General features: G+C 42.8%; 1 protein-coding gene across 1 annotated transcript; it reads right to left on the bottom strand.

The window, feature by feature from the left end:
• Window positions 1–1,102: 1,102 nt before the first annotated feature.
• Window positions 1,103–9,616, bottom strand: dpysl4 (dihydropyrimidinase like 4). The gene is made up of 15 exons (XM_076035176.1): window positions 9,485–9,616; window positions 8,153–8,241; window positions 7,871–8,055; window positions 7,616–7,780; window positions 7,320–7,381; window positions 7,140–7,220; window positions 6,981–7,049; window positions 6,708–6,828; window positions 6,460–6,616; window positions 6,211–6,352; window positions 5,244–5,328; window positions 5,053–5,138; window positions 4,785–4,964; window positions 2,571–2,736; window positions 1,103–2,446 (listed from the first exon to the last, which is right to left on the bottom strand). The coding sequence occupies exons 1-15, from the start codon at window positions 9,521–9,523 to the stop codon at window positions 2,355–2,357; spliced, it is 1,719 nt and encodes a 572-aa protein (XP_075891291.1). The 5' UTR covers window positions 9,524–9,616; the 3' UTR covers window positions 1,103–2,354.
• Between the last annotated feature and the right edge of the window lie 3,303 nt (window positions 9,617–12,919).

The raw sequence follows: 12,919 nt of genomic DNA on the forward strand, positions 1-12,919 counted from the left end.
GGCAAACAAACACCTTTCTATGAAGATTCTATCTATCTGCTCTAAAAGTGCAAAAGGTATTAAATGATGTGGACAAATATTTTCTATTTACCTAAAATGCCCAAATTCTACCGTTTTCACTAAAATAAATCACAAGAACTATTTAAATTCTTTTTTTTTTTTTAACTTTATTTTGGTATTGTATCGGTATTGGTGATACTGGCCCTGTATTTATTTGGTAGCAGATCGATACCAAATCTTTCAGTATTGCACACTGCTTTTAATAACTCATTTGTGTATTTTCAGTAATATCAATGTGAGTCTTTAATCTAATAGTCACATTCATATTCTGTTAATGATGACGACGGCAGAGTGCTCGATTGGGAAACTCAGTCGACAATAAATACCGTACTAAAATTAATGGATCACCGTCAGTCAGTTGCATTTTCTTCGCAGTTGCAACGGATGTCTCGGTTCAGATGAACAACAGATTTTTTTTCCCCTTTCATTTTTATTTAGAAGAATCACACAGAAGAAAATCACACAAACATAAATGCACAACTTTGGGTTGAAAATGATGAAGATAATAGTATGATGAAGACTATTTTTACATCACGGTCACTCAAGGTACAACTCTGTCATCTGGCCTGAAAAACAGGGACTTTGCACTGTGCTGAGTTTCTCTTCACACTTTATTGATGATTTTACATTCACTAGTGGAACCACAGCACAGATATACTGGGGAGTACACACGCACAGACCCACAGTCTACCTTTACGCCTGCAGAGCACTGCTGCCATGTTGGAGTTCAATGTGTTCGAGGTCACGTTAAGTTGACATGTTGTTTTTATTTTTTGCAACCAACATGTAGGTCTGTGGGCTCAACGGTGGGCCAGTACAACAATCACTGATGATAAAACTTTCAGAATATAAAACTGTAAACAGTACACAATAGCCATAGTATCAAATAAAAGACAGTAAAAATCCCCTTCAAATGCAATCAGGAATCACAGTCATTTAGTTTTCATCCTTCAGCAGTCGTGGTGGGAATTGCTACATGCAGGCCATGACTGGATTCATAGCACCAAATATCAGTTGCTTTCAGATATGTTTTTTTTTTAAATTTTCATTGAAAGGTTGAAAAAGTATCAAATGGACTGATGTCCTGTGATGCAGATTTAGTGTTTAAATATTACACACTAACATTATTATTATTATTATTATCATTATTATTATTAATAAACACGCAATAATGGGCGATGAATGACCGATGGAATGGAGGAACTGAGGCTGCAATAAATAAATAAACAAATGAATAAATAAATCCAGAACAGAGCCTCCCATCCTGTGAAGCCAGTTTGATTACTGGTTCTGTTTGAGTGTAATCATACTAGGACTAATATTCACACTGCTACTACTAGCTGTTTGACAGCACAGAGAGAACATGAACCTTTTCACACAATGAAACACCAAGTACACATGTCTAATATTTAGAGTACCTTAAATGTCTGACAATACAGTAACATTCAGTACCAATGTCGTCGTACCAGTCGTCAAGTTACAGTGGTTAAGGAACATTGTAGGAACACCCAGAACTATTCTGAAGCATATGCATTCTTTTATGGTGATGTATTTATCACGGTAATCCAGAATTAGTGAGAGGGTTTTTTCCGCAGGGGGGTAATTAATTCTACGTATATTAATTATATTCCTAAACGCAGAACCCAAAATAGTTAACGTAGCACTAGAGTTTCAGCGATGGCTAATCATGATATTATGGTTGTAGAAGGAACTTATTAAGTACTTCAGTAGTCCTGTTGAGGAAGGAAAGGGATTGCAGAGTTGTGGAGTAGGTCAGCAGTTCAATTTTTACAATTAAAGAGTAAATGAAGGCTGCAGTATCTGTTCTGTACAACTGATCGGAAATGTCTTATTCTTTGCAGATTTTACTTGAAGTCGCACGGCAGGTTAAAGTTTCACTTTGCTGAAACTTGAAGCCTCTGGCAACTAAAATCCAAAGATACTCATTTTAACCCTTTAATTAAACTCTTGATGTGTGTGAAGTGACACATCACTAAACATTGCAATTTACCTCAATCCAAATGACAAATATTATTATTTCATTTCTTGTAACAGTCTTTTTCATGGGTTTTGAACTGGGTGTGGTTTTCTTTGATATTCCTAAGTTGCTTTCACAGACACTCATTTTTACTTGGATTTTTGGAGACGTTTAAAGGGACATTGAACTTCAGTATCATTTGTGCATTATTTTTCCCTATTTTGAGCCCAGAGGCTTTAATGACAGTTGAATATAAATTTTGCATTAGAATCAGCAGTCATAGCGTAGTGGAAAACAAACTGCTAGAGCGCCGTGTTTACGATAACGATGTGATATTGGATCGGCCACCAGGGGGTGCTACAATCCTCTGGGTGGAGCGACGTGGTATGTGGTCGTCAACTTGAGCCCCTGAAAAAGCCAGTAGTTTTGAATGAGTCATTTCATTCTGTCTTCTATTTCCTGTAGCATTGCGGCTAATTAGCCAGAGCGCTGCCATATGGACTGTGATAAGTGAGCGTACGTCCGACTCTACCTGCCAGGGTGAATCCGGATTGGTGGAGATTCCGAGTGCCACTCAGGATTTTAGGACAGGGTGGCCCCCTTGTCATTGGAGTGGATGGGACAGATTTCGCCATGCTAATGACATCATGGACTGGATCGTCATAGTTTCCCCGAGGGACACCGCGGGCGTCAGCCATCTGAGAGAAATCAATAAACAGCTGGTCAGTACACTAACCTCATTATGTGTTAACTAACCCACCGTGGGGATTTCTAGAGTAGGCAGTGGGGGTTTCAAAAATGGCAGAATAAATGACTGGTTATCTAGTGTCACCATTTTTCAAACTAGCCCTAACTATACATCATTTCTACAATTTAACCTTTAACCTTGAAGGTGAGTCGTCTGGGCCAGCAAGGCCTTCGCTGCTGCCCTAAACACACTCAGAAAAGTTACCTTTTTTTATTACCCGTAAATATGACAATAAAGTTACTCTCCACAGTTTTCTTCATGACATACTATCCACTTGGTTGCACAGCTTTGATTGCATATTACAGTAGAGATTTTGACCAATCGTATTTCAGCTAGCTTGTGTTTTCAGGTTCTATGAAATCTGTCTGAGGTCAGCAGAATCAGCATTGCGGGCTCCTGTCTGCTGGAAGGGAATGAACCACGGTCAGTTGCGACAGCCAATCAGATCTCGAGTCTGTGATGCCAAGGACGGGCCAGCTGGCCTTATGCCTTATGCTGAACTGTGATTGAATAAGCACTCATGAGAGCCTGAAAGACTCAACTAACCCTGGTGGACCAATGGCGGAAGGTGTGGAAGTTAAATTGTTGAATCACCTGCAATTTATAATGTTAATAACGTGACGCGTTATTATTCAAATATTTTGCTGTTGCAGACCCAAAATAAATGCAAATAATATGTTTACTTTAATTTTCAATGAATAGTTTCTTTCATTCAATGCGTTTACATGCAGAGCTTAATCGGACTAAGCAATAATTCGGTTTTCTCGTCCAATCGGAGTTCTCACCTTGGTCCCCGTATACATGCAGCTGAGAAATTCAAATTATTGACGGGAACATGTCCTCCTCCCAACACTAGGGGGTGGAGTGAGTCTTTTCAGCCGGTCAGCTGCTTTCGGTTGACATATTAAATCTATTATGATATGGAACAATAGTTCATAATGTACGTGTTACTTGCTTTGCAGATAAGGTGTACCCTATTTCTTGTGCTCATGGTGATTTTAAAAGGCAGACAAGAACGTCGTCTGCTGTTGGAGGGCTACAACAACACAATGTCTTCGATGCTACGCTTTGTGCCGTCGCTACGGACCCCAAACTCTCGTTCTTGTTGGATTCGGGTTCGGAGCAGGCTGGTGGGAGAGTTTGTGTACAGGTTTTGCAAAGGAACGGTGTCTTCAGTTATACACACGCTCATTAAAGTGCCGACCGTGGAGGAAGCTTGTGCCGCTGCACGCCGTTTCCAGCAGAATAACAGCGAAATTACCAAAATAAAAACAAATCAGAAAAAAACATCTCTTTGGAGTGCTTTTATTTACAAAGTTAAAATTCTTCTAACTTACAAAAAATGTGAACGAAAAGGTAGAAATAAAAATGCGAACGAATACGTGTTTGTTCAGGGGTGCGCAAAGCCGGAGCCCTGCATTTGCTGCACTACCCTTTTTAAAAAAGCTCTCCGTTGCGAGAGCGAGGCGTGGCGCATGCGCACTCGCATTGTCCAGTTAATAGTCCGATTAAGGCGTATACATGGCAGAGAAATTCGAATTCCAATCGCATTATCTGGGTGTCTCAATCGGAGTTCTCCGATTCCAATCGGAGTTCTCAAACTCCGATCATAATCAGAGTAAGGTGTTTACATGCACGTGAGTTCTCCGATTCCAATCGGAGTTCTCAAACTCCGATCATAATCGCAGTAAGGTGTTTACATGCACGTGAGTTCTCCGATCATAATCGGACTAAGGCAATAATTTGAATTTCTCTAGTGCCATGTAAACGCACTGAGAGTTGTCTCATTGGGAGTCTATGAAAAAGCAACATTGTGCAGTTTAATGGACAAAGCTGTTGAGGGACACTTAGCTTCAGCTTTACTTTTGCCAGACTAATTAAAACCTTGTTGACTAATGTTTTAAAATCAACCATTTATTTTTGAGTTTGCTAGTTGGCCACAGTGTCCTGGTAAACCAGTCAGTGGACAGGTGGGGTTCATGATCAGTGTTTGCCTACCTTGTTCCGGGCTCTGATCCTCTTGTAGACGGTGTCAGGAAAAGCTTTCCTGGCGACGAAATGTCCCGAACCTTCTGTCACGTTGAGGTTCCCATCTTCCAAAAGGATTCGACCGCCGCTGATCACCACCGACGCCGCACCTCTGAACTCTAGACCCTCCAAGATGTTCACCTCCAACGTCTGATCAGGCAGCATGTACAAGCAGAAGATCAGTCTTTTGGTTACGGGATGACTTAGGATTGTGGTTGTTGAGAGCATGTTCAGTTACCAGGTTGTGAGTCTTCGCAGAAACAGTCCGCATCTCTTTTGGGTTCCAGATCACGATATCAGCGTCTGATCCCACAGCAATGCGTCCTGTACGGACACACACACTGGCTTTACTGCTGGAAATGTTAGAGCCGTAATGAGGTCATGATCCAAAGTGACGTGTCAGGCGCTGCAATGTCCTTCTTGCCTTACCTTTACGTGGGTACATGTTGAAGAGTTTGGCAGCGTTTGTACTTGTTACAGCAACAAATTCGTTCTCATCCATTTTTCCTGTGCACTGCAGAGTCCCAGAGAACAAGTTAAAATAAACAAGATGGAGTAAAATAGGCACATGATGTTGGCACTGCCCGGTCTCAGACAAGAAGAATGAGCTACAGAAACAACATCAGGGTTACCTGACTACCTGAGAAATTCAAATTATACTGAAGACTGTTAAGTGTATGTCATGGTTGGAACTAGGTCGACGTTAAAGGTTACGTGTGTAATTTTTTAAAGATTTTGAAAAAGAAACAACGACATCAAGTGGTTACATTTCAGACTGCAGCGTCTTTCACTCTCCCTCCTCCTCCTTGCCAGCTTGCCAGTGAACTACAGTGGCCTGTGCATCCAAACCTGGACACCTTGTCCGCCTTCTTCTTTGTTGGTTTAAGGACGCAAGCAGTCACCATAATTATGAAACGTGCTGTCAGGTGGGCTGGATATGTCCACACTGGCTTCCTTAAAAATTTGGCAAGATGGCAGCTAACTGGGAGCAAGACCCTTGCTCTATGTATATTCATATGTATATATGTATATATATATATATAAGGGTCGGAAAAGTACTGCGGTTTATTGTGCTTATTGTACTGCGATTATACACTTTAATTAATGTATTTATGGGCTGTATATTAAGCTTTTACCAATTTAAAAATCATAACTCAAGCCAAATATTAAACACTGAACCTTTAAGTCACTGAGTGACCATTTCACTTTCTGTCTGAGAACCGGCAGTGTTACGTTGGTCCTACGCAACCCTGTGCATCGACCACAGCACACACACTGACAATACAACATTTTGCTCCTATTGGTCCACAGAAATTCTGTTGCTGTCAAACTAGGACAACTGTGCCTGACTGGAAAACTGACACAAGGTGGGACATTTGACAGACTGTCTACGTACCACAGCCCTGTCCCACACCACGGACATCCTCTCTTCAATCCCATTGGTTCCTTCCGGAATCAGAGTGAAGTCGTCCTTCCCGACAGCTTTCTGTGCTGTGGAGAAGCTAGCCTGAGCGCTGGACGTCACCTGGAGATCTCCACTGCAGGAAGCACACGAGACACAGATTTGCACGCAGAGCCAGCGATTGGTGGAAATTGCAGAAGAAGCTATACGATCATGCTAACTGTGGGCTCATGATGCACTTGCCATGCTAACAAAGATGCCAGGTACTGCGGGGTTGAAGTGTCCGGGTTGAGAGGAGGGCTCATGACAAATGCAGCAGCAGTAGCCCAGTCTTTGGACCAGTAGTGAGAGCCGTCGGTTGCCAGGCTGGCTGTGATTGGCTCCCCATACACAACGATACCTGGTGACAGGAAGAGGAGGGTTTTTAAGCTGCTTCATCACCTCACATGTTCGCTCATCACCATGGAAACAATGGGCAGTGACGGCGTCACCTTTCTTCCTGGCTTTGGCAATGACATCAGCGGCAGATTTGCTCATCACCTTGGTGACGTACAGCGGACAGTTAGCCTGTTTAGCTATGGTGACGGCGCGGAACACTGCTTCCGTCTCAACCTACAACACAACACGATAAGGCACCAATGGTCACCAACACCTGCTTTGTTGTTTTTTCACCTCATTGAGAAGGTCTGTTTGATGTGTATCTACAGTCTATCACCGGATGATTTTAGTGTGAAATGATAAGTGAGTTTTAGGGATGTGTGTACCTCCTCAGGATGAGACAGGACATGTCCCTCAGGTCCAGTGATGCCAAGACTGAGAAGCTTCTTCTCTTCCTGAAACATACAGCAACAACAACAATGAGAGAAAAGATGTTAATGCTGTTAGGTGTTGTGTTGGTAGGTTTATTTTTTACTCTATTTTACCTCGTCGATGATGTCACCATTCTCAGCATGGACCTGCGCGATGGCTCCCAGATCTCGCAGGACCCTGAACGCCTCGTACAGCTAAAAAGATACCGTGAGTTAGAAAACACATACTTGGTTTTCTAATAAGCAGCATCATCAGACAAATACACGGCATCAGTATGAGTCGGTGAAGTTTACCTGAGAGTCGGAGCTCTGATATTTGTCTTTATAGGACATAAAAAATAGGAACGAGTTCACACCTGAAACACAAAATACAGCTATTACAAGTACTCATAAAACGTGCATTTACTCTGTGAAAATGTGTATTCTAATCAACATGCAGCGACCTCGGCAAGAATAATCACAAGTCAGACCAAGTCCATGTCTATCAGAAGTGTAAACACTGAATTCTGGATTGAACGTCTGCAGCTATTTTAGGAAACTCTTCTCCCGACTCAGAGGAGAGACAAAAAGTGAAGTCTGTCGTCGCCAACCTTTATCTTTGACCAGCGTCTCCATCTCCTCGAGCAGCCCTTCGTGCCAGCGCGTGATGTCCACGTGCAAAGAGAAGTCACAGCAGGCTCTCTGCTCAGCCGCCTCCTTCCACTCGTCAAACACCAACAGCAAACTGTTCCCAGGCTCCACCAGCACGTGGTCAACTGTGAAACAGAACCATCACATGTGTGCAGTGCTGCTGCTGTACGGAGAGCGATCGATGGGTGCTGACGGAGCATTTGGGAGGGACTGACTGATGGTGGTGGTTCCTCCAGAGACGGCAGCTCGGGTTCCATGGTACCAGTCGTCCGCCGGCCTCATTCCTTTCTGTGGAGCCTGCAGGTTGGTGTTGGCATCCACTCCTCCCGGGATCACTAGGTGACCATAAGCGTCCACTGTCTTCACTCCAGGTGGGACAATGAGGTTCTCCCCGATCTGTCTGCTCAAGTCACGAGACAGGAGACGATGTCAGAAGTGGAATTACAAAAAAACAAAAAAAAAACGAAATGAGCGTGGAAGGGCACCAGAGTGCGTACCTGATGATCCCATCCTCCACAAAGACATCAGCGTAGAATGACTGATCGTCATTGACAATCTTCCCCCCTTTAATGATGAGACGGTCACCCTGCATCAGGACAGACAGAGGGGGGTCTGGTTAAAAACAGCAAGCAGTGGAACGGCAAGTAAAGAAAGAGAAAATGAAGTGAAGAGGCGGTGGGCAGGTTTCTCCAGCAGGTCATTCAGACACTGGTCCACTTGTTAGAGGCCTGATAGACTTAGGTGGCAAAAGTATTATACTTGTAAAAAAAAAAGAGTACAGATACTTGTAGAAAAGAATACAATGGGAAAAGTAAAAGTACTGATTCAACTCCTTTACTCGGGTAAAAGTAAGAAAGTACAGGTTCAGAAATGTTAATTAATGAAACAATACGTTAGTTGTTGCATACATGTTTACACTTTTAATAACGATAACCAGTGTTGGTTTGTACACATTTATTTTTCTCTGTACTGAAAACTTACTGATCAGTGAACCCAAAGCAAATGTACTCTAAATGACATCCCTCTAATATCCCTCCACCTCAGGCAATAACTACTTAGTCACGTTTAACAGAATTTATATATTTTAAACACTTTTAAAGACAAAAGTATTGAGCATGTTTTTTTCAATGGAAGGAGTAGAAAGTAAAAACATTTGTGTACAAATGTAGGGAGTAAAAGCAAGAAGTTGTCAGAAGCAGAAATACTCAAGTAAAGTAAAGATACCTGAAAAACCTTCCTAAGTAAAGTATTTCGTTTGACTTGGATCTATTAATAATAGAGAAAGTGTAGCCAAATTAGAATCCCAAGCTTCACTTGGGAACTGGAGGCTGAAATGCTGATTTCAATTAATGTATTAGATAAATATAAATAATTAGATATTTATTTTAAAGAAAATCGATTTCAAAAATATACATTTTTAAGCGGACATCAGAATTGGTCGTTGGGTGGAAAGAGGTCAAGTTCGGTCACAAATCAGTGGATACGATGCACTGTTTAGTTTAGCCAATGGAGGACGCCCAGCTGCGTCATCAAGTGTCACAGCCACAGACAAAGTGCTGCGATTGAGGATCCGTGCGATGCAGACTTAAAATCTGGGAAAACCAAGATTTCATTTGTCTGGCGCATTAGAAGCGGGGCCAGTCTCGTCGCGCCGAATGTGACGTGACCGGCCTACAACCGCAGCCCTGGGAGGATGCGGCGCCTGATGTGGGACACAGCCCAGTGCACCGGGCCGCTCAGCCTCCCTCCGCTGATTGACAGGCCGGCGGAGCCGCAGCATCGCGCCGCCGCCCTGCGCTGCCCGCCGGGCTCCACCAGGTCACACCTACCGCGGCTCTGGCGCTGCTCTTCTTGGCCTGGAACGCCATCCCGATCAGTGTCTGTGATCGGCGGATCGATCCGCTCGCAACATGCACACTATCTGCTGCTATTGTTGCCGCCGGTAGCTCCTTTACATCACTGCCGACAGTGCGCACATGCGACTTCCCGTGGTTCACTTCAAAGTAAAAGTTTCGATATTGTGCCAAGGGACACAATATCACAATTGGGACATGCAGACAAATAACAGGATGGCGTTTTAGCCGGATGGACATTATTTCCTCAACAATCAGTCAACTGGTTGATTGTAAACGTTGTATTGATGAATTTGATTGGTGAGGAGAGAACGTCTGAGTCTGAGGAGAGAGTCGTACGATAGCCCTCCAAATTTGTAATTTTAAGAAAGACGTTTAAAACGCGATTCACAATGCGGGATTTTATTCTGAAGGCAACCAACCCATGACTCTGATTGGTCGCCCACCTCGCACTGGGATCAAAACACATGAAACAATCAATTTAATTAATCTGTCATGTTATGAAAGCCCTCTAGTCGTTTAATTAATCTGTGACCATCGTGATAATATTAAATATCAGTATAGCAGCACCAGGAACTGGAGCAGGGCTACAGAGAGCGAAGCTAATCACAAGTCCCCCAAAGTAAACATGAAATAAATGAGCTGCTGCTATATATTTTTTGTTGAGAAAGAGTATATGAAGTAAATTTAACAGCCAGATTTAATCAATAATCAAAAACATATTAAAGTAGAAAGGACAGTAGTGATCACTGTACAGATGAAGCTGATCTCTGACAGCACCATCCTACATCTCAGCCACCATTTCACACTATGAAATCACAGCACTGCTTAAAGTTTTAACTGTGTCGCGAGCCAGAGAAGCGACCCTGGATCGACCCCGGTGGCATTTTTTAACTGTTTATTTCTATTTTTTTAATAGACCATGTTTCTAAGAGAGCATGATGCAATGACATCTTTTCCCTCCAAAAACAATTGTACAATACCACTTATAAAATGTAATAATGTGAAAATTACATTTTTCTATAGCAAAATGACTAGTATGCACACCCACACACATATTGATTACAAATGAATGAGTGCTTGCTTTAATAGGTACTAACTGAGCTCTGTGGAGTGTTTCATGTTAAAACTTTACACTTTAACTCTTTCTAACTACATTTTTGAATTTGCATTGCATATTTTCGCGAATTTGCAAATAAACTGGCATCACATTAACTACAGCTGGATACACTTGTTGCAACAAGTTCCTTCGAAAGACCTTGTCAGCATTTTTGACTGAAATATTTAGAACTTTTGTTCAAACTACGAGTCAGTGAGTCCCTCAAAACATTCTGATGGAAATGTAATGGAACCTCTTTCTTGCTGCTGCTGCGGGGGTTTCCCGAGGAGAACACCATCGTAGGGCTTCCCTTGGCCGTGTCTCCTCCGTCGCCGCAGCGTGAAGCACCTCGCCGCCGCTGCGTCTGCGGACTGAACGACTCGAAGTTCAAGGTTTTGTTCTCGAAGGCCCCTTCGATGCTGCAGAACATCCCCCCATACTTCATGCGGGGCCGGGGAGAGTCCGAGCCCAGCCGGGAGAGCAGGGAGGAACGGTCATCCTCGGGAGAGCTCCTCCTCTCAGACATCGCACCGTCGTCTGGCCCGGCGACGCTGAGGAACGTCGGGAAGGAGGTCGCAGGACGGAGGAGGAGTCGAGATGGCTGGAGGCCTGAGGCAACGAGGAGGAGAGCAGAGGGACCGGGGGGAGGCCAAAAGGAGGCCACGGAGGAGGGAACCAGGACCTCAAACGCGAAGGGGCTGATTGGAAATGAAAGGAGAAGACAGAGTTGGAGGAGAGGAGGAGGAGAGAAGAAGAGGAGGAGGAGGAGACGACAAGTTGACTCGCTCAATGAAACGCTCCAGTAAATCTGCGGCCTGAGCGAGGAACGCACCGCTGGAGTTGACGTGAGCCTCTCAGCTCGTCGTGGACGTTGTCAGAGTGAGCGGCTCCGAACATTCAGCTCCAACACACACACACACACGCACACAGGCACACAGGCACACAAGCACACACACACACACTTACAGGTCAGTGCCCTTTATGGCTCTGAAGTAACGAGCGCTGTGAAGACACTGAACTGAACTGCGTCCAAAAAACTCCTTCAAATTAAATTCATCGATTTATTGCACAAAGTAAAAAGTGTTTTCCTTCAATAGTGGCTTGCATGCGTTACATTTTCATGGTGAAATCGAAAACAAGGAAGAAATAAAAGAGACAGAGAAATGTTGCATTGGTTTGTAAATTAAAGTCAAATTCATGTCACCATCATACGGTTTTATAATGTTATTTTGGTTTCAGGTGTCATTTTGCCCCCCCCCCCCACTCAACTTCAGCCAAAGCACACAGCTGGTGTTGGTGATGATGACTAAAAAATAAACTCTTGATTTATTAAGTATTAAGTATTTTCCCGATAGTTACCCGAAGTTAAAGTAAAACTGGTAGGACCAGGGGCTTCCATACCATTATAGTCTTTTAGACACAACAATTCATTTTCTCTTATTTGTCTCTTGCTTTTTTTTCTGTCATAAATTGCTAACACAGAAAAGGTTCCACAACTTGAATGAATACAAAAAAAATGTATTTATTTTTTTCATTTATTTTTGTCAAGCTTACAACCACTTATGTTCCAGTGTTTTACTTTAGCTCATCCTCTGAAGGGTTGACACTAATAATTATGACAAAGGCCACAGGGGTACAGGGCAGGAGATGCAGAGAATTTAATAGAAACTACAAATGCAAATGAAAACACATTCTCCCAGAACTGACATGGAAGTGTAGTTGTCCATATTTGGACTGGGATACTTGATTCAGCATAAAAAAAAAAAATTAAAAAAATGTAATTGCACATTTACGCCATGACCATCAGTGACTGACACTACAGCTCCACTCCGCCGCCACCGTTCCCAATCACATGGAATGTGACAGTGACAGTATTTACAGTGACACTATTTGTGATCTGAAGAGAAAAACTAATGTAATTTACAGTAAACTTGTATATATATATATTGCATTTAATCATACTCATTGTAATATAAAAATCTGATATGAAAATAAAGTTACAACGCTGCAACTTTAAAACATCTTTGTGTCACTGAATTTCTTTGATGGCATCGTGTGATTACCTCATAGTTCTAGATTGTAACTTATTTGCTCCTGTACAAAGTATTCTCAATACTCCTGCCTACAGCGACGTATGTAAATGAGACAACGTTTTGTTAAATTAGAAATACCTTTGTGCAAAACAGCAGTGTGTGATTCAGGACAACAGGAACTAAGTCGGAGTTTCTGCTAATACGTACCTCTGCTTTCCACAGAAGCAATTCTCAGTCTGTGCTTAGAATAGACTGAACTGTACTTCTGGCAAGTACACT

Source organism: Nelusetta ayraudi, unplaced genomic scaffold (assembly GCF_046127955.1).
Source record: "Nelusetta ayraudi isolate G7.1 ecotype Tasmania unplaced genomic scaffold, CSIRO-AGI_Nayr_v1 ptg000042l, whole genome shotgun sequence".
Lineage (NCBI taxonomy): Eukaryota > Metazoa > Chordata > Actinopteri > Tetraodontiformes > Monacanthidae > Nelusetta > Nelusetta ayraudi.